The sequence below is a fragment of the Tripterygium wilfordii genome, chromosome 14 (assembly GCF_013401445.1).
Source record: "Tripterygium wilfordii isolate XIE 37 chromosome 14, ASM1340144v1, whole genome shotgun sequence".
Lineage (NCBI taxonomy): Eukaryota > Viridiplantae > Streptophyta > Magnoliopsida > Celastrales > Celastraceae > Tripterygium > Tripterygium wilfordii.
In genome coordinates this window covers 1,634,689-1,655,488 of record NC_052245.1, presented here as the reverse complement: position 1 = coordinate 1,655,488, position 20,800 = coordinate 1,634,689, and the positions used below count along the sequence as shown (strand labels likewise).

At 37.3% G+C, this 20,800-nt stretch overlaps 3 protein-coding genes, 1 long non-coding RNA gene and 1 pseudogene across 7 annotated transcripts; 3 read left to right on the top strand and 2 right to left on the bottom strand.

Moving 5' to 3' along the window:
• Positions 1-693: 693 nt before the first annotated feature.
• On the top strand, positions 694-3,715 carry LOC120014939 (uncharacterized acetyltransferase At3g50280-like). The gene is made up of 2 exons (XM_038867075.1): positions 694-1,169; positions 2,150-3,715. Exon 2 carries the CDS (start codon positions 2,177-2,179, stop codon positions 3,491-3,493), a length of 1,317 nt encoding a protein of 438 aa, XP_038723003.1. The 5' UTR covers positions 694-1,169; positions 2,150-2,176; the 3' UTR covers positions 3,494-3,715.
• Positions 3,716-3,854: 139 nt separating this feature from the next.
• LOC120014942 lies at positions 3,855-4,684 on the bottom strand. The gene is made up of 3 exons (XR_005471654.1): positions 4,550-4,684; positions 4,257-4,331; positions 3,855-4,103 (listed from the first exon to the last, which is right to left on the bottom strand). It is a non-coding gene; the product is annotated as an uncharacterized LOC120014942 (long non-coding RNA).
• Positions 4,685-4,846: 162 nt separating this feature from the next.
• Positions 4,847-7,317, top strand: LOC120014940 (uncharacterized acetyltransferase At3g50280-like). Of its 4 annotated transcripts, none has more exons than XM_038867077.1 (3): positions 4,866-5,000; positions 5,421-5,476; positions 5,762-7,317. In XM_038867077.1, exon 3 carries the CDS (start codon positions 5,789-5,791, stop codon positions 7,103-7,105), a length of 1,317 nt encoding a protein of 438 aa, XP_038723005.1. In that variant the 5' UTR covers positions 4,866-5,000; positions 5,421-5,476; positions 5,762-5,788; the 3' UTR covers positions 7,106-7,317. The 4 variants fall into 4 exon arrangements, with proteins under 4 accessions (XP_038723004.1, XP_038723005.1, XP_038723006.1 ...); XM_038867078.1 differs by lacking the exon at positions 4,866-5,000 and adding an exon at positions 5,071-5,247; XM_038867076.1 differs by lacking the exon at positions 5,421-5,476 and having other exon boundaries at positions 4,847-5,000.
• Positions 7,318-7,758: 441 nt separating this feature from the next.
• Positions 7,759-9,284, bottom strand: LOC120015710 (annotated as a pseudogene).
• Positions 9,285-12,304: 3,020 nt separating this feature from the next.
• LOC120015662 (histone-lysine N-methyltransferase CLF) lies at positions 12,305-19,939 on the top strand. Its single transcript, XM_038868185.1, has 17 exons — positions 12,305-12,550; positions 13,142-13,243; positions 13,349-13,674; positions 14,189-14,350; positions 14,772-14,856; positions 15,213-15,341; positions 15,435-15,482; positions 15,564-15,635; positions 15,742-16,466; positions 17,088-17,244; positions 17,350-17,573; positions 17,929-18,060; positions 18,396-18,486; positions 18,890-18,937; positions 19,013-19,141; positions 19,249-19,326; positions 19,492-19,939. The coding sequence occupies exons 1-17, from the start codon at positions 12,353-12,355 to the stop codon at positions 19,681-19,683; spliced, it is 2,898 nt and encodes a 965-aa protein (XP_038724113.1). The 5' UTR covers positions 12,305-12,352; the 3' UTR covers positions 19,684-19,939.
• The last annotated feature ends 861 nt before the right edge of the window (positions 19,940-20,800 follow it).

Below are 20,800 nucleotides of genomic sequence, written 5' to 3'. Positions count from 1 at the left end.
ATCTCTCTTGATTTTTATTGATTCTATTATATTTTATATTTTTATTTTTGTTCTATAAAGAGGTTAGTGTTGATTCCATTTTACATTAAAGTAAAATCTTAAAAGTATTCATACCAAAATTGTTATTTTTTTTAAATGAGATTAAAAAATATATTTTTAAAATTTTATAATACGCATATTTATAAAATTATATAAATATAATTTTATATATTTCATATTTATAGTGTAATTAAAGAACAATTTATATTATTGGTTTTGAAATGTTTTGTAATTGAATGTGTAAATAAATCTTTTTAAAAAAAATTCAATTTCAATATGGCAATTAATATATATAGAGCTTTTTTGAAAGATGAGAAATAGAGAATTCTTATGAATTCATGTGACAAGTTAATCTTGATAAGTCTTCATCCACAAGCCCGTCATTCTCTCCTAGAAACAAGCCTAAGTCTTCTCCACTCATATCTCCACCAATCAAGTCTAATTGACTCAATGATAAGTCTTCATCCACAAGCCCGTCATTCTCTCCTAGAAACAAGCCTAAGTCTTCTCCACTCATATCTCCACCAATCAAGTCTAATTGACTCAATCAACACTGATTGATTCGTGGTGATATACACAATTAAAGTCTGTATGTATTTTAGTCAACTAGAATCAACTATATATGTACACAACTATCACTTGATGAAATAACAAAAGATTTATTCCCTGTATCTCGTTTCTTCAGTTTCTTCAAATCTTACAAATAAATTGTCAAAGTGTGTTAAATAAAGATATAGGTTATCAAAGTGTTAAATAAAGAAAGCAATTGGTTAGACCCTCTGCTTTTATATATAGCATAGATATTATGTATTCAAATCAATTCGATGTGGGGCATTTACCAGAAGAAACACGAAATTCACGTTGTGCCTGGGTTTCAATAATTATTCCACGACAAGTCGACATTGGACGAGTGGAGCCTCTGAATTCTGATAATAAGTAAATCTTTCCAAAAAAATAATTTATTTAAATAGAAAAAATAATAATAAATATTTACTTACAAACATTGAATGATCCTATCGATTATTAAATAAGCTGGAATGCCCAGAAATGTGAGAGAATCTGATAAGGATTGCGAGTTGCGAGTTGCGACGGCCTGCCCCTAAAACGCTTCTTCTCTCCCAACTTTCCAAGTAAGTCCTTCTTCTTGGCCCTTGTCATTGTTTCTTGTGTTTTAGATATTTCTCATCTTTTTTCGCCATCTTCAGTGACATGAATATATGTAAAATGTATGTTGATTTTGAAAATTAGACATCCACCGTAATTTTATAGTGCCTTTCTGGGCAGAAGTAGAAGAGATTGGGAAGTATGTTTACCCTGTTCTTCCCTTTTATCAAAACCAAAATTCTCTATTAATTACTTGGCTTACATGGACTCTAAAGATTAAAGCTTTCTGGGTAATCTTCAAGCTTCTTTCTTTTCTTTCTATTTTCTCTCATATATGCGTTTAATTTAAAGTCCAAGTTTCAAAGCTACAACTCTATTTTGGGTTTCACATCCAAATACAATCGTTGAGGAGGTCTCTAAGGACTATGAGAATTTGGAATAAATTGCTCAAAACCTTGATTTGGGTTTTGCTTTGTAAGATATAAAATGTGGACCAAGCGAAACCCACTATGATTTTGTTGTAAATCCACACCCCCATACACACCAACAATATTGTCCATTTTAGGTCGTCCAGTTCCCGTGAATACGTCGGACTCGCACGGCTTTGTTTCTCCTTAGGCCCAACTCAATCAAGCCTAGAAAAATGCCTTGTTAATAGTAAGGGAGGGGCTTGTCCATATAAATTATAAGGCATTTCCCACATCGTTTCCCTATTGTTTGGTAAACTCTTTGGCAAACTCGCCAGTTGTGGTAATTTTTCTGTTGGTTCCTTTCTTCATTTGAGTATGATGTTTTCGTAGGCTTGTTGATGGAGACCTGGATCTGAATACAATTATGAACCCATTTACTTGATTAGGGCTCTAATCATGCAGAATATCGTAGAAATTCATGTGTTTTAAAGGTCTCATATGTATGATAATTGCGTAGAAGTTCTCTTGGGTTGGAAGTTTCTTTACTTGCAAACCTTGGGTTTATGATTATTGAATTTTACATATTTGCATGGCAGGGAAAGAAATTGTGAAGATAGGGAACTATGGAGATTATATTAATCTCAACCAGTACAGTTAAAGTGGAAACTAGCCCACAGCCAATTAGCAAAATTGAATTGACTCCATGGGATCTCCGGCTCCTCCCACTAGAGACCATTCAAAAGGGACTACTATTTCACAAACCCAAACCACCGCAAGAGACAAATAGCTTAATCCAGCATCTTAAAACCTCCCTCTCCCGCACGCTCTGCTTCTTTCCCCCACTTGCAGGTCGCCTTTCCATCATCGAACACGAAGACAACACAAGCTCCTTTTCCATTGATTGCAATAATTCTGGAGTCCCTTTTGTTCATGCTGTAGGTGATGGTGTGACAATTGCTGATATCCTGGAACCCATATATGTTCCGAGTCTACTATACTCATTTTTCACATTGAATGGCGTTAAGAATTATGAGGGTGTTTCGAAACCTGTATTTGGAGTACAGGTGACTGAGCTTGTGGATGGTATCTTTATTGGTTGCACTGCCAACCATGTTGTTGCTGATGGCCCAACATTTTGGAATTTCTTCAACTCTTGGGCTGAAATCTCTCGAGGGTTTAATGTATTATCAAAGCCGCCTTCTTTTAATCGCGAGTTTCTAGATGGTCTTGATTGTCCCATTCGCATTCCCTTCTCAATTGATCACAAGAAGAGTTACTTGACATCTGCTGATCCTCTGCATTTGCGAGACAGAGTATTTCATTTCAGTAAAGAAAAAATTTGTGAACTCAAATCAAGAGCGAATGCTGAGATTGGGACTAGTAGCATCTCCTCTCTACAGTCACTTCTGGCTCATATTTGGCGATCTTTCACTCGCAGCTGTGATGGACTTCATCCTGATCAAGAGACATGCATTTATTTAGCAATTGGAGCCAGATCAAGAGTAAAGTCAATACCTCAGCAGTATTTTGGAAATGCAGTTCAGTTTGAAGCTACAACTTCAAAAGTGAGCGACATACTTGAGCGTGGACTTGGCTATGCGGCTTTCGAAATGAACAAGATGATTGCATTGCACACAGAAGAGAAGTTGTGGAACTCTTTCGAGTCTTGGATAAGAAACCCATCTCCAATGTTGGAGAAACTTGACAAAACTGGTAATTTGGGCACAAGCAGTTCACCGCGCTATGATGTTTATGGCAATGACTTTGGGTGGGGAAGGCCAATTGCAGTGAGAAGTGGGGTTGCAAACAAGTCCAGGGGGAAAATAACAGTATTTCCAGGAGCAGAGGAAGGGAGTGTGGACATCGAAGCTTGTCTTCCACTTGAAATATTGCAGGCTATGGCAAGTGATGCAGAGTTCATGAATGCTGTCTCCATCTAATATTGGTCAAGTAATATGGATACCTTCTTCAACCATGGATAACTTGGTCGGTTATTATGCTTGGAAGTCTCTATTTATGCATGTTGTGATTTAAATGGCTGTGTTTGTCTGAGCAAGTATACTCTATCTGACTTGAGTAATTAAGCTATGTAGTAAGTAATCTTTTCTTCAAAAAAAGTGCCATGATTCTTAATCGTTTTGGCACTATTTTAGCTATGAAAACAATTTATTTTTTTATTTATTTCCAGATTTGGGTACCATAATTCAAACCAATGTCTTCAAGTCCAGTTCATTGTATACAAGGCCAGATGGACGGTATTTTAAAGAAAATATGAAAACCAACAGTACTTCCAATACATGCTATTTCCCACCTTAACCAGGATTCCGTGAATCAATTGATCCACCTGTGCACGGAGGAGATGGAACATACAAATCAATAAATCATGATGTGTAGAGAAATATAGACAGTCCCTGTGAACGTGCGGTAGAGGGCTTTTCAACAAAGTACAAAGATGTGTGTTACGTGTAAAATGGTATGTCCACTTCACTTACATTCTTTGCCAGGAGCCAAACTCCATGTTTACGGATCTCCACAACTGGCATCTCCATCCTATGGTATGAAAGAAGTTCAATCATGCTTAATGCAGGGAAAGATCAGAAATATGCAAGTCTCTGCCACCTTAGTAGGGCAGTCATAACACCTATGAGCAAGGAAACCACACCCCCCCCTAAAATTCAAACATTTTCCACGCTTTATTGATACCTGAGCTGTTCTTTGCCAATGGGATGGCAAGGGGTATTGTCCCTTGTTTTGCTCCAGGAGAAATAATTGATTCACCTGTTAACAGACAGACCATGATATATAGAAATTCCACATAATAGAACAAAAACGCAGAAATATAATAAACAATAAATTTATACCCCAGGAAGCTAATTTCAACTTCATTGGACAACTGAGCTCACAATACAGAAGATTGCCAAGAATCTCGTAAAGATATACTGAGAAAAGAAAACAACTATTAAACGAGATTTGCCAACTAAGAGGAGCGTAATTACCACTTGTTTTGAGCATTCTCAACAGATGAGGCAAATGCTTGGGAGGCTGAGTTGCAGCCACATCTTTGATAAAAGATATATGTTCTGCAATATTGTAACACAGAATTTAATATTCTTCACTGCGGAATTACAAGAAAGAAACGTCAAATGGAGTGACGGGGTTACACCACCATCAGTAATTCATTTTGATAATTTATTGTGCTTGTTTGATTGATTATATTTTGTTGGGCCCGGGTCTCAATAATTAATCAAGCTTTGTTGGAGTATTAATTACTTTTTTCCTTTAAAATTATAGCTAGGTGCTTTTGATTCCACGACAAGTCGACAATGGAGTATGAAGTATGAGCTAGAGGATCCTCTGATAATAAGTAAATCTTTCAAAATCTGATAAGCTAGGATTGTGAGTTGTGACGGCCTGCCCCTAAACGCTTCTTCTCTCCCAACTTTCCAGGTAAGTCCTTCTTCTTGGCCCTTGTAATTGCTTCTTGTGTTTTAGATTTTTCTCATCTTGTAATTGATATGTGAAATGTTTGTTGATTTTGAATATTAGACATCCACCATAATTTTATAGTGCCTTTCTGGCCAGAAGTAGGAGAGATTGGGAAGTATGTTTCCCCTGTTCTTCCCTTTTATCAAAACCAAAAAATTCTCTATTAATTACTTGGTTTTCATGGACTCTAAAGATTCAAGCTTTCTGGGTAATCTTCAAGCTTTTTTCTTTTTTGCTATTTTCTCTCGTATATGCGTTTAATTTAAAGTCAGAGTCTCAAAGCTACAACTCTATTTTGGGTTTCACCTCCAAATACAATCGTTGAGGAGGTCTCTAAGGACTATGAGAATTTGAAATAAATTGTTCGAAACCTTGATTTAGGTTTGCTTTGGAAGATATAAAATGTGGAAACCCACTCTGATTTGCCCTATTGTCTGGTAAGCTCTTTAGCAAACTCGCCTGTTGTGGTAATTTTTCTGTTCGTTCCTTTATTCGAGTATGATGATGTTTTCATAGGCTTGTTGATGAAGACCTGGATCTGAATATAATTATGAACCCATTTACTTGATTAGGGCTCTAATCATGCAGAATATCGTGGAAATTCATGTGTTTTAAAGTTCTCATATGTATGATAATTGCTTAGAAGTTCTCTTGGGTTGGAAGTTTCTTTACTTGGAAACCTTGGGTTTATGATTATTGAGTTTTACATATTTGCATGGCAGGGAAAGAAACTGTGAAGATAGGGAACTATGGAGGTTATATTAATCTCAACCAGTACAGTTAAAGCAGAAACTAGCCCACAGCCAATTAGCAAAATTGAATTGACTCCATGGGATCTCCAGCTCCTCCCACTACAGACCATTCAAAAGGGACTACTGTTTCACAAACCCAAACCACCGCAAGAGACAAATAGCTTAATCCAGCATCTTAAAACCTCCCTCTCCCGCACACTCTACTTCTTTCCCCCACTTGCAGGTCACCTTTCCATCATCGAACACAAAGACAACAGAATCTCCTTTTCCATTGATTGCAATAATACTGGAGTCCTTTTTGTTCATACTGTAGCTGATGGTGTGACTATTGCTGATATCCTGGAACCCATATATGTTCCGAGTCTACTATACTCATTTTTCACATTAAATGGCGTTAGAAATTATGAGGGTGTTTCGAAACCTGTATTTGGAGTACAGGTGACTGAGCTTGTGGATGGTATCTTTATTGGTTGTAGTGCCAACCATGTTGTTGCTGATGGCCCAACGTTTTGGAATTTCTTCAACTCTTGGGCTGAAATCTCTCGAGGGTTTAATGTATTATCAAAGCCGCCTTCTTTTAATCGTGAGTTTCTAGATGGTCTTGATTGTCCCATTCGCATTCCCTTCTCAATTGCTCACAAGAAGAGTTCCTTGACATCTCTTGAACCTCTGCATTTGCAAGACAGAATATTTCATTTCAGTAAAGAAAAAATTGGTGAACTCAAATCAAGAGCGAATGCTGAGATTGGGACTAGTAGCATCTCCTCTCTACAATCACTTCTGGCTCATATTTGGCGATCTTTCACTCGCAGCTGTGATGGACTTCATCCTGATCAAGAGACATGCATTTATTTAGCAATTGGAGCGAGATCAAGAGTAAAGTCAATACCTCAGCAGTATTTTGGAAATGCACTTCAGTATGAGGCTACAACTTCAAAAGTGAGCGACATACTTGAGCGTGGACTTGGCTATGCGGCTTTCGAAATGAACAAGATGATTGCATTGCACACAGAAGAGACGTTATGGAACTCTTTCGAGTCTTGGATAAGAAACCCATGTCCACTGTTGAAGAAAGTCCTCAAAACTGGTACTTTGGCCACAAGCAGTTCACCGCTCTATGATATTTATGGCAATGACTTTGGTTGGGGAAGGCCAATTGCAGTGAGAAGTGGGGTTGCAAACAAGTCCAGGGGGAAAATAACAGTATTTCCAGGAGCAGAGGAAGGGAGTGTGGACATCGAAGCTTCTCTTCCACCCGCAATATTGCAGGCTATGGCAAGTGATGCAGAGTTCATGAATGCTGTCTCCATCTAATATTGGTCAAGTAATATGGATACCTTCTTCAACCATGGATAACTTGGTCAGTTATTATGCTTGGAAGTCGCTGTTTATGCATGTTGTGATTTAAATGGTTGTGTTTGTCTGAGCAACTATACTCTATCTGACTTGAGTAATTAAGCTATGTGGTAAGACAGTAAGTAATCTTTTCTTCAAAAAAAGTACCATGATTCTTAATCGTTTTGGCACTATTTTAGCTATGAAAATAATTTTTTTTAACTTCCAGATTTGAGTACCATAATTCAAACCAATGTCTCCAGGTCCAGTTCGTTGTATACAAGGCCAGATGGACAGTATTGCAAAGAAAATATTAAAACCAACAGTACTTCCAATACGTGCCATTTCCCACCTTAACAAGACTACTCCATTATGCTGGAGCCTATTTTGTTCATGCAGTAACTGATGGTGCGACTCTTGTGGATTTCCTGGATCCAATATACACTCATTTTTACCATTAAATGGGATTAAAAATTTTGAGGGTGTTTCCAAACCATTTTTTTGAGTCCAAGTGACTGAGAAAAGACATTAGATTAAAGACACATACTCAAAAGTTTCATATCTAAAACGATTTTTCAGAAAACAGCTCGAGTTTTAGCAAAAGCTGCTCTCGGGAGTTGGTCGAAAGATATGAAGTGGGTTCAATCTAAGAGACCTAAATTCATTATAAAATCTCTTAGGCTAGATTTTCATTATTGCGTAGAGTCTCTGTTTCAAGGGAAATATAAAACAAACTTGGTTTTATCTCAAATAACCAATTGATAAGATAACAATTCAAACAGCAATTGCGAAGATGTCTTAGTTGACGAAGATTAGATGGAGACAGCATTCATGAACTCTGCATCACTTGCGATAGCCTGCAATATTTCAAGTGGAAGACAAGCTTCAATGTCCACACTCCCTTCCTCTGCTCCTGGAAATACTGTTATTTTTCCCCTGGACTTGTTTGCAACCTCACTTCTCACTGCAATTGGCCTTCCCCACCCAAAGTCATTGCCATAAATATCATAGCGCGGTGAGCTGCTTATGCCCAAAGTACCAGTTTTGACAAGTTTCTCTATTGTTGGAAGCATTGGGTTTCTTATCCAAGACTCGAAAAAGTTCCACAACGTCTCTTCTGTTTGCAATGCGATCATCTTGTTAATTTCCCAAGCCGCGTAGCCAAGTCCGCCCTCAAGTATGACGCTCACTTTTGAAGTTGTAGCCGCATACTGAGCTGCATTTCCAAAATACTGCTGAGGTATTGAATTTAACCTTGATCTGACTCCAACTGCTAAATTAATGCACGTCTCTTGATCAGGATGAAGTCCATCACTACTGCGAGTGAAAGATCGCCAAATATGACCCAGAAGTGATTGTAGAGAGGAGATGCTACTAGTCTCGATCTCAGCATTCGCTCTTGACTTGAGTTCACCAATTTTTTCTTTACTAAAATGAAATACTCTGTCTCGCAAATGCAGAGGTTCAGCAGATGTCAAGGAATTCTGTTTGTGAGGAATCGAAAAGGGAACCCGAATTGGACAATCAAGACCCTCTAGAAACCCGCGATTAAAAGAGGGAGGCTTTGATAATACATCAAACCCTCGAGAGATTTCAGCCCAAGAGTTGAAGAAATTCCAAAATGTTGGGCCATCAGCAACCAACATGGTTGGCGGGTGCAACCAATAAAGATACCATCCACAAACTCAGTCACCTGTACTCCAAGTACAGGTTTCGAAACACCCTCATAATTCTTAACTCCATTTAATGTGAAAAATGAATACAGTAGACTCGGAACATATATGGGTTCCAGGATATCAGCAATAGTCACACTATCAGCTACAGCATGAACAAAAAGGGCTCCAGTATTATTGCAATCAATGGAAAAGGAGCCTGTGTTGTCTTCGTGTTCGATGATGGAAAGGCGACCTGCAAGTGGGGGAAAGAAGTAGAGCGTGCGGGAGAGGGAGGTTTTAAGATGCTGGATTAAGCTATTCGTCTCTTGCGGTGGTTCGGGTTTGTGAAACAGTAGTCCCTTTTGAATGGTCTCTAGTGGGCGGAGCTGGAGATCCCATGGAGTCAATTCAATTTTGCTAATTGGCTGTGGGCTAGTTTCTGCTTTAACTATACTGGTTGAGATTAATATAACCTCCATAGTTCCCTATCTTCACAATTTCTTTCCCTGCCATGCATATATGTAAAACACAATAATCATAAACCCAAGGTTTCCAAGTAAAGAAACTTCCAACCCAAGAGAACTTCCAAGGAATTACCATATACATGAGAAAATTTTGGAACACAGGAATTTCTATGATATCCTCGTGATGGGCCTAATTATACATGACCCAAATGTCAGTCCATCCCACTAGACTAGGCCCAAGCCTACCAAGTGAGACCCAAGTCAAACTCAGCCCATCAACAACTGGTTTGGTGACTTGTCATGGACTCATACACCAGTTAGTATTTTTATGAAAAAAAATATATTGATGAAGATATGGGACTCACGGAAGAATAGGTAATTGAATAGGACAAACATATATATGTGTGGTGTGTACTTGAAGCAAATTGGTGTTTGATTTGTCTCTGTGTTCTTTTTCTTGGTGGAGTTCAACACGGCTTGTTCTTCTTCATACATATATAATTAACGTGTGAGGAGAATAAAAAGTGAGCGAGGGTGCATCAGCTGCACTCTACTTGAGTTTTTCACCTGCTTAGGCTTTCTCCTTGGTAATCGTTTTTACGAGATGGGTAGATAACCCTTTACACTGCCTGACCCGTAATATGACGGTCAGACACACTCACATGCGTAAACATGGGTTTTGACTCCAATACCACTTGTCATGTGCCCATTATCTAGTACTTCACCAAGCCACATCTAACCGATTTGGCATACGTGTGACACTAAAGATGGCGAAAAAGGGGAGATATATCTAAAACACAAGCATCAATGAGAAGGGCCAAGGAGGACTTACTTGGAGGTTGGGAGAGAAGAAGCGTTTAGGGGTAAGCAGTCACAGTCGTCCTTCTCACATTTCTGGGTTCATGGCTGTGCTTAGTGTAAGAGATGCCTTATCCAAACAATAATATATTTGTTTTCTTTTTGTCCACCGGCAATAATGGTCCTGAACTATAATATTAATATAGAAAATGACATATTAATATCACTTTCAAAGCTGTTTGACACCTAGTCATCGAGAGGATTTTTTTTATTGTTTGTTAGTAAATATTTATTATTTTCCATTTAAGAAAATATTTATTTTCCATCAGTCCATTTGTCGACTTGTCGTGGAATCAAAATCATGATTTTCGTGGCTCTTATTTTGAAGGAAAAAACTAATTACTACCATGATATTTATTGAAGCCCAGGCCCAACAAAATATACTTTTTTTGAAATACAATTGAAAATTTTGCTTCTCATTGAAATCGAACCTTAGGTACACATATGTGTAACTTAACTAAACCACTTCTCGTTTATACGCCCTATATAATACAACTAATCAAACAAGCACAATTCATTATCAAAATGTAGAATCACAACAATTTAATTCACAACATGAGAATTGCAACCATAATATAAGATACAAGTATTACTTTATTTGTGGGACAAGAATTTCATGCTTCTCTATGCATTATCGATTTTTTCGGGAGAGAACATATGTAAGCTCACATGTGACTCAATAATAAAGTTGTAGCAGTGTAACTTATAAGTCACGTTAATTATGACGTGTGCTTTTTTTTTATGGGTTAAGCTTTGGTTTATGTATTTTTAACCAAATATTGAATATATTTAAAGTGGTCATAAAAAAGAGTTCATTGCGTAATGAACATATGATATTGATTCTTGCAGTCACATTAAGCTTTTATATTTTTGCATGAATGATGAAACCAATAGAGTATGTTTGTGTATATATATATTTGTGAATAGTCAGTATTAATCGGTTTTAATTTAAAACTCAATGCCAATGGCAGTGTGTGTCGCATTATGATGGGGTGAAGCTCAATTGAAGATGATACAAGAAATACTAGGGCCCAAAATAAGACAAATGACGAATATGGGCCTTTTAGCTGATCTTCAAGCCCAACAGAAGTATGAGAGACGGTTGGGTACTAAATAGAGGCGAGCTCTATTTACACACAAGTTTTTACTAATTGCACCTCAATTTTAGTTAATTTACCTTTGACCATTTGTTTTTCTAGGAATAGGATTAATACACCTCACTCCAAACCTGACTTGTAACTTATCTCTGGCATCCAATTCTTGATCTCCATAATCTTCCCGACATCCTTCGTCTATACTCATTGTTCTCAAGAAGCTTGTGTGGATTCTCTCGGAAATAACTAATCGATAACTTCAGCTTCTCTATCAAGGACGATGATGAGTGTGCACTTACGGTTTTTGATAATAATCATAGCCACTTGTGTTGTACTGTCAATTATGGGTTTGTTGGTTTTGGCCCCTACTACTTGAGTGGTGCTGATCTTTGTAGTGGATTTTTTGTCTTTTGATAAAAAAAAATTGTTGTTTGCTATGGTTTTTGTCATTGGGATGTATTTAATAAATGTGTTTGTTTTTGGTTATTTAGGGTGTAATTAGTTATTTTAAATTCTTATGGGGTGTAATTGATAAAAACTGATGTGTAAATAAAGCTCACCCTAAATAGACTATATAACGTTCTTTCTGGGTATATATATGAGCCTTATATTTTGTAAAATTTGTGAAAAATTTTGCATAAAATGACTGCTCGTTTTAAATTGGTAGGTATAAATTGTGGTTTTGTCTTTTTCAAATTGGAGTTTTGAGTATGTTTGGATTGAAAAATTTAGGGAAATGAAGAAAAGAGAAGGAAGAATATTTTTCGCTATCTCATGTTTGGAGATAAAATAAAAAAATAAAAAAATGATTTAAATTACTAATTTATCTTTATTGTTATATTAAAGTACTATATACAATCATATTTTAACTTACAAATATTTTAATTAGTCATCCATTCCGTCTAAAAACAACACTGCTTTTATTAAAAAAAAATAAAATTATAAGAAGAATGTTCAAAGTTCAAACATGATATTTTGAACAGTATATAATTCAAAATTCGGTGCCACGTTGCCTTTCCCACCAACACATTAAAGTCCAATTCGCGATTTCCGGTTTAAAATTCTATTAGGTCTACTTAATCTTATTTAATTAATAGGAAAGCTCCCAATTGAAACGCCATAAAATCTTAAACCCAATGTCCCCAAATTGAATACATGTTATTGGGCACTCCCTTAGGGTTTCAACACGGCCCGCCAAATTCTCTCGCTTTTTTATCTCCTCTTCATCCGCATGATTCGGATCCTGATCCTGATCCGGAGCCCCTTTCTCGATTCGGGTTTCTGCCTGTTTTTCTCCCTCCATCCCCGTCAATGGCGTCCACCAGCAGATCGGAGCTCCCATTGGACCTTACGGTATCGGATTTTTGACTTTTCGTTTCTCTCTTTATGAATTTGCTCCCCTGGAGTTTCTACGATCGGCATCTATTTTTTTAGTTTGAAATTGGGCATCCGTTCGACTGGTCGGTACTCGATCGCGTCTCGTGAGATTCACTGTGACCTGCGATAAATGAGTTTGTCTCAGAATATGCACAATGTAGATTATTCCGAGCCATTTGCATCATAACAATTTTGGATTGGTTTTTATTTCGATTAAGCAACTTGCGAACCATGTGATCATATTAGTCCAATTCAGTTCAACTTCTGCCGGATAATTTAGTGATTCTATTGTCATATAAAAATACTTGGGTAAATTGAATTGCAGCGGAAGAAGTTTCACAGTGGGGATTCCACATAATTATTGATTTATGCACTTTGCAGATTATTATTAGAAAAAAAAAAAAAAACTTAGAATGCTTGGTTTAAGCTGAAGTTTGTCATAGTGGTTTGCATAATGGTTCATTAATATTTGTTTTATGGTTCTAATTTAATTTATAACTTATGTTGCTTGCCAGATGAAACCTAATTTTTGTTGTAATTGATCTAAAATATGTTCATTAATTGCAGGGGACAAAACCACATGAGACATCTCCAACTATTGAGGAGATCTCGTCTCTTATAGGTTCTTTGAAGAAGCAATTTGGGGATTTGCACCAAGTTTCGATTAAGGTGCATTCATACGGAACTGGATTGTGGCTGGTTTATCTACTGCCCTTTTCTAAATTAGTCTTCATAACGTACTCACAAGTTTGTTTGCCTTGTGATCTCAACCAGAATAAGATGGAAGAGAATAGGCAGAAGCTGATTGCTGTTACAAACCATCTCTATACATCGTCAAAAGAAAGAAGAAATTCCCGGTTTAGCGATAGTGACAGTAATGTAGATCTATTGACAAAGAGGCAGAAAGATGCACTTGTTAAGCACAGTGGTAACAATGTAAGTAATGAAGACAACGATGGCCATAACCCTCATGATGATGGTCATGCTTCTGCAGCCGTTCTTTTAGGATCCAGTATTCCAGTTAGGAGTGCTGTTCGGCCCGTTAAGCTCACAGAAGTGAAAAAACTACCACCTTATACTACATGGATTTTTTTAGACAGGTATGTTATACGTATATAATAGTTAATTACATGCATTCTCATTTTTTTTTTCTTGCGCTGAAAGTGGTGATTTTAGTGTAACCCCTCTAATTCAACCCATTGTTGCATCTCACCACCGCCCCCGACAAAAAAATGGTCTAGGGTTGAACTGCGTTTAGGGATAAATGTAGTTGTGCTCTGTATACTACTTTTCCCTCCTTTGTTGCATCTCACTGCCACCCCCGACAAAAAAAATGGTCTAGGGTTGAACTGCATTTAGGGATAAATGTACTTTGTGAACTATATTTAATGAGGAAACATAATCTAGTTGATCAAATAAAGGAGTTTGACTTATCTTTATATTTACGAAAAATAACCCTAATCTAACTGTTTTTAACATCATTTTATCTATGTGGTGGAGATTTGGAGATGGTAGAGCAGTACAAGGATTTATAGATCTCGTAACATTTTATAATTTCTTTTAGTTGATTTTTTTCTTGCTCAATGTATTATAAAATGTAATATTATGGTGCAGAAACCAAAGAATGACCGAGGATCAATCGGTGGTGGGTCGAAGGAGAATTTATTATGACCAAAATGGTGGTGAAGCACTAATATGTAGTGACAGTGAGGAGGAAGCAATTGAAGAAGAAGAGGAAAAGAGAGATTTTGCAGAGTTTGAAGATTATATTCTTCGGTCGGTATAATTGTGCTAGCTAATTGGTGTATGATCGTGTGGTCTTTGATGCCTTTCTTTTGTTTTCTCTACTGGTTGTTTTAGCATAATGGCTCAAGAGTGATCCCTCACAATTTGTTTATAGTTGGTTATATATGCATTGCATGGAAATTTCTGCATCTTTATATCATAATGCATTTGCATTCTCCTTATATTTTCTTTTGTGTTTGGAAGTCAATTTACGTGTACAAAGTCTTAGTATGATTTTGTGCCAGATTAATTGATAATGTTATCCTTGTTGTCAAAAGAATATCCAAGTGCTGTTGTCATAATTTTGTTATATTCTTTAAGCATTTCATGAATGTTATTTAGATAATTATTTTCCTTGTTTAAATTATGCATGTATTACGAAGCCGATCATCTTTTTATGTTGTTCTTCTAGGATGACCATAAAAGAAGTTGGCATATCCAATGTTGTGCTGGAAGCACTAGCAAATTGCTTTTCTAGAAGCTCAGATGAAGTCAAGGTATGCACATATGAGGAAATCTTGGCATTGTTCGTTCTTTGTTTGTTGTCTATTCACATGCCTTTTTCGTGTTCTTTTTTAAAAGGATAAGGCTCATTACTGGGCACAGGGTGGGGGAAATTAAGTTATGGGAATTGAACCCATGTCCTCTTGGACATGATGATTGGAGATTTCTATATGGGCTAGGAGCTGCTTCCCTTTCCATAATGTTTGTTTTGATTTTTTCCATTAATTCTGTGGTTTCTTGTATGCCATTTATATAAACTGGTCATGGTGTAAGCTTTGGACCAGCCGTTTCCCATTTGCTTTGTGCTGGCTTTACACAGATATGAAACACAATCAAACATCTTATACAGGCAAGATATGAAGTTATTGTTAAGGAAGAGAATGGGAGTAATGAGGCACCAATTATGAATGCCTTTCTGGACAAAGATGTTGATGCAGCTCTGGATTCTTTTGACAACCTATTCTGTCGTCGATGTCTTGTAAGCACCTTCCTTGTACTGTTCAGTTCTAAAGTTATATCATGCCAACTCTTTGTACTTATTTCGGTTCCCACTTTTGTTTTTGGTTGGCAGGTATTTGATTGCAGATTACATGGATGTTCGCAAGATCTTGTTTTTCCTGTAAGTTGATCCTTTAAAGCTGACAGTTTGATGGTTTTCATTTATGTGATGGCACTTACATGCTAATACCAATAATGTCAGGCTGAGAAACCACCTGCGTGGAGTCATCCAGACGAGGAAAATGTACCATGTGGTCCACAATGCTATAGAATGGTATGTTGGCTGATTAATATGATCCTTCTAGTTCATGATTTATTCCTTGCATAACTTCCGAGAAAATATTTAAGCATCTTTAAATGATTCATGTCTGATTCTGAAGGCAGAAAGAAATGCTATGGTGAATTCTCCAACGAAGTGTGATATTGATGATAATTTGGTGTGTTTATCTGCTGGTGCTGGCACTCTGGCATCATCTAGGAAGAAGTCTTGTGGTCCATCCACTAGAAAGAAGGGAAAGTCCTGTCCAAGTGAAAGTGCTTCATCAAATGCTAAAAACGTTTCAGAGAGCAGTGGCTCTGAGATTGGACCTCAGCAGGAAAGCACTTCTACCGCCCACTTGTCACCCCTCAAGACTAAGCTTGCTGGAAAGGGTGGAACTTCTAGGAGGAACACTAAACGTATTGCTGAACGTGTTCTACTATGCATGCAGAAAAGACAAAAGAAGATGGTGGCTTCTGATTCTGATTCCATGGTGAGTGGACGTTTCTCGCAAAATGATATCAAATTAAGGTCTTGTTCTCGTAAAGGCAACAAAGATGCTGCTTCTTCTTCACATAAGAAAGCAAAATCTCTAACCACTGGAAGGTCTCGGAGGAAGGATTTGCCAGTTCAGGATAGTCATACTTTAGTAGAGGGTGAAGCTGCTGGGGGTCCGTCAAGTGATATGATCACAGATCCACTAACGTGCAGCAGTGATGACACATTGACGAAAGAAGAGTTTGTAGATGAGAACATCTTTAAACAAGAATTAAGTGACTATAAATCTTGGAAAGCTGTTGAGAAAGGCCTTTTTGAGAAAGGTGTTGAGATTTTTGGCATGAAAAGGTTGGTGGATATGTTCAGTTTTTATTCTCTTTTTGAACTTACTTTTTAATTTTTTATTAGTGATTTCATTTATGCTCAATATTCCATATGTCACCTGGATGTCCAAATGGCTATTTGATTTTTTGTGAGTTTGTTTTACTTTGCATTGGTCATTCAATGAATTTCTTGGTTTATTATTTTGATCTTTTAGCTTGAGGCTTCTTGAAAGAAATTTCCGACAAATTTGTTGGTTTTGCAGTACTATGTTCAAGTCACGAATAAAAAAGTAATTTTCAATGACATTTCTCAAATCAGTTTGCTTTTGTTGAAGATTTTCTTGGCTTTTGAAGTTCTAGCATATTTCCTGGCAAAATCAGATTGATTCTCGTTACAATGCTTATTGTCCCGTCAGTTTCTCTTAAAAGTTTGAGCATGAACGTTAATTTCATCCAAATGTTTGTGAGTTGCACTTTGGATTCCTTGAAACCAGGTTTTTCTCTTTGTTTTGCTGTGTTTAAAGTTCAACTTGCAATTGTTTTGCGAGATGTAAGTTGCCAACTTTGAACATTCTTTCCAGAAGTTCATTCTTATAACTAGTATATTGATTCTCCTTCTAAAAGTGGTTTGAATTTGTCATGACAGCTGCTTAATTGCTAGAAACCTTCTAAATGGCCTGAAGACATGTTGGGAAGTTTATCAATATATGACTTGCTCTGAGAATAGGCTATCCTGTCTAGGGGGTGAGGGAGCAAATTCCCTTGGTGAAGGCTATTCCAAGTTTGAATTTAATGGAGCTATGGTTAGTGGTTTTATTTTGCTAATTTGTATCGCACGACATGACTTTGGTCAACAAGTGATTTTTTTCTCATTTGTAATTTGGTGGGTATACTTGAACTTCTGACAGGGCAACAATGAAGTAAGAAGAAGATCAAGGTTTTTGCGTAGGAGGGGCAAAGTTCGTCGCTTGAAATATACTTGGAAGTCTGCCGCCTACCATTCCATTAGGAAGCGGATTTCAGAGAGGAAAGACCAGCCATGCCGGCAGTATAATCCATGCGGTTGCCAAACTGCTTGTGGAAAACAGTGTGCATGTCTTATAAACGGGACTTGCTGTGAGAAGTATTGTGGGTCAGTCTTTAGCTTTTCACCCGTATTAAAACTAGAGTGCGCATTTCACTAAACTGTCATTTGTTTATATTGTACGTGAGTCATATGACAATCAAAAACCTGTTGTCCTGAATCTCCCTGTGGTGTTATCAGTCCTCACTTTCTACAGAACTTAATATTGACAGTTTGACACAGTATTCATTTTGCATACTTTGTTCATTTCTATAATTGGCAAAATACTGAAGTAGTTAGATTTCATAATCTCTGTGCACTGTGTGCCTCGGTGTGATTGTTTGTGTTCTATCTGTATTACAGTTGCATAAGCGTTTGGTCTTTGTGTTGCATAATTTCTTCTGACACTTAGATATACATGCAGATGTCCTAAGAGTTGCAAAAATCGATTTAGAGGCTGTCATTGTGCTAAAAGTCAATGTCGAAGTCGTCAATGTCCGTGCTTTGCTGCAGACAGGGAATGTGATCCAGACGTGTGTAGGAACTGCTGGGTCAGGCAAGTTTGTATATTAACTTTATTTCATAACATTTTCCTTTTAAAAAAAAGTATTTCTTTGCTGTGGGGGGGGGGGGGGTGGGGGGGATGAAGGAGCCTGTTGTATGCACACTAATTCGTGCATTTACTAATTGAAAAACTATTATCTTTTATGTTCTTATATTTTTATAGTTTTATTGAAATTCTGAAAACCATGAATGGCCGACTTGATTTTTTGCTGTATGGTAAATTGGTAATTCATTTTTCCTTTAGATGGATGGACAATTGTATTTGGCATTCTAGTAACCTATGTTTTCAACATTCTAGTATATGAGCCTCTTAATTTGGCTTTGCAGTTGTGGTGATGGTAGTCTTGGGGTGCCCAATCAACGAGGGGATAATTATGAGTGCCGGAATATGAAGCTTCTTCTCAAACAACAACAGAGGGTATGTGCTTTTATAATCTGAGATGCATTTTACTGCTATTATCTATTAGTTTGCTTTTGTTGTGGAGATCTGTTGAAGTGGTTCGATCCTCAAGTTTTGAATTAAAGCATCTCAGCCATGGAGTACTGTAAACCCAATCTGTAGTGTGCCTCTTACAGTAGCAATATTTAGTTTTTGTTAGGTCTTTCAGATGTGGAAGATTGTTAAAATTCTATTCAGTTAACTGCAGAGATTTGTATTAGAATCGTAGTAAACTCTCACTATGTGATCCTACTTTGTGTTGTTTTATGTACTCTATCTTTGCTCCTTTTTTGGTTGATGATGACAATTTGGACCATTTATAATATTGGGTAGATGAAACTGAGCCGGATGAGGATCAGACTTAATGTTTATACATGTGCAGGTTCTGCTTGGAAGGTCTGATGTATCTGGCTGGGGCGCTTTTCTAAAGGTAATTTTTGTATTTGATATGATTGTCAATCTGGTCTTTTCAGTTGTTGATGTGCAATTTTTGGCCACTATTCAGAATAGTGTTGGCAAACATGAATACCTCGGAGAGTACACTGGCGAGCTGATTTCGCACCGGGAAGCAGATAAGCGTGGAAAGATCTATGACCGTGAAAACTCATCATTTCTCTTCAATCTGAATGATCAGGCATGAGTTTAAACCACCTTGAATTCTATGTGAAAATTTAAACCATCCATTTCCTTTCATGTTGCACCCTGAAAGCAAGTTTTGATGCCAGTATACATATTTTGCAGTTTGTTCTTGACGCTTATAGGAAGGGAGACAAATTGAAGTTTGCCAACCATTCTCCTGATCCAAATTGCTATGCTAAGGTACCCCTTGGATGCATTTGCATGCAGGCTGTGCCATTTTATAACTGCCTAAACTTTTAGTTTGACTTTGAATTTTAATTAGAACTGCATGGTTTAAAACAGTGTGGCATCACAATTGGGGTGTTTTGGCAGTTCTTGCTTTTGACAAAGGCTTTGTGTGGGCAGGTTATTATGGTAGCAGGTGATCACAGAGTGGGCATATTTGCCAAGGAGCGAATAAGTTCAGGAGAGGAGCTGTTCTATGATTATCGCTATGAGCCAGACAGAGCTCCTGCTTGGGCTAGGAAGCCAGAGGCATCTGGCTCCAAAAAGGAAGATGGTGCTCATTCAAGTGGTCGAGCTAAGAAACTTGCATGACTCAAGCATTCTTTTGAACCTAACTTAAAATTTGTTGCCATTCTTTGACAGGCAGAAACATCATTCTCATTGACCTTGAGGTTAGGCAAAATTCCACTTATCATTTTGTTACTGTGGATGGCCATTGTCATCTCCAGGTTAACTTTCTTTATTTTTTCCAATTCATATTTATTAGCTACCAGAATTTTCACTAGAGCACTAGAGACTACAAAGGCTTAGTGAATTTATGAATGTTAAATAGGGATGGTTTCATGAACACCCTTTTATATTGCACCTTTATGAAGTTTTAGCAAAACCCTTTTATATATTGATGCCTATGTTAGAGTCAATCCATCTCTTCCATGGAAATGCTATATACGGGGCAAGGTTGATACGCAAGTGTTTGTTCTGGGCATATTCTTTGTCCTTTTCAGGTGACCAAACTTAGGATTAATGAATGTGTGCATTTCCTAACCACCAAAGCAAGCTACCCTACACGATTGCATTATAAATTGTCACCACTTGTTTCATTCCAACATATCGCCAACATAAGCCGTGTGCGCAGTGACATGAAAAGATTATTATTTTTTCTTTATTTGTGAATTTGACTCAGACTATTATATTCAAAACAAAAATATTTTTAACTAGTCCAACAATTTTTTCGTGATCGAGTAGCCATCCAATCCGGTATGATGGTTAAGTGAGGGTAAATCTTGGGCTGTCAAAACGGTCCGTAACGATTGATAAAATTGTGTCGACTTAAACCCATACAAAAAAAATGGTATTTCTAAACTAGTTCAATTAAGTAACTATCTAGTTGGTATGATAATTGAATGAGGGTAAATTTTGGACTGTCAGAACAGTCCCCAACAACAAAGACAATTGGGCCGACTGAAATCCCTACAGAGAAATGGAACTTCTAACCCAACTAGTTCAACCTGCATTCTGCAACCTGTATGTGGCTGCGCAGGGGGGAAAAAAACCTACCCCACTACGTGAGAGGCACCGAAAAAGACCCACGAAGTGGAGGCTCTTGACCAAAGGCTAGAGAATAGAGACAGACAACCACCAACATTATAAGAGAAAGGGCCAAAAAAAAAAGAAAAGAGGTTATTTTGCCGAAGAAATCGTGACAAGG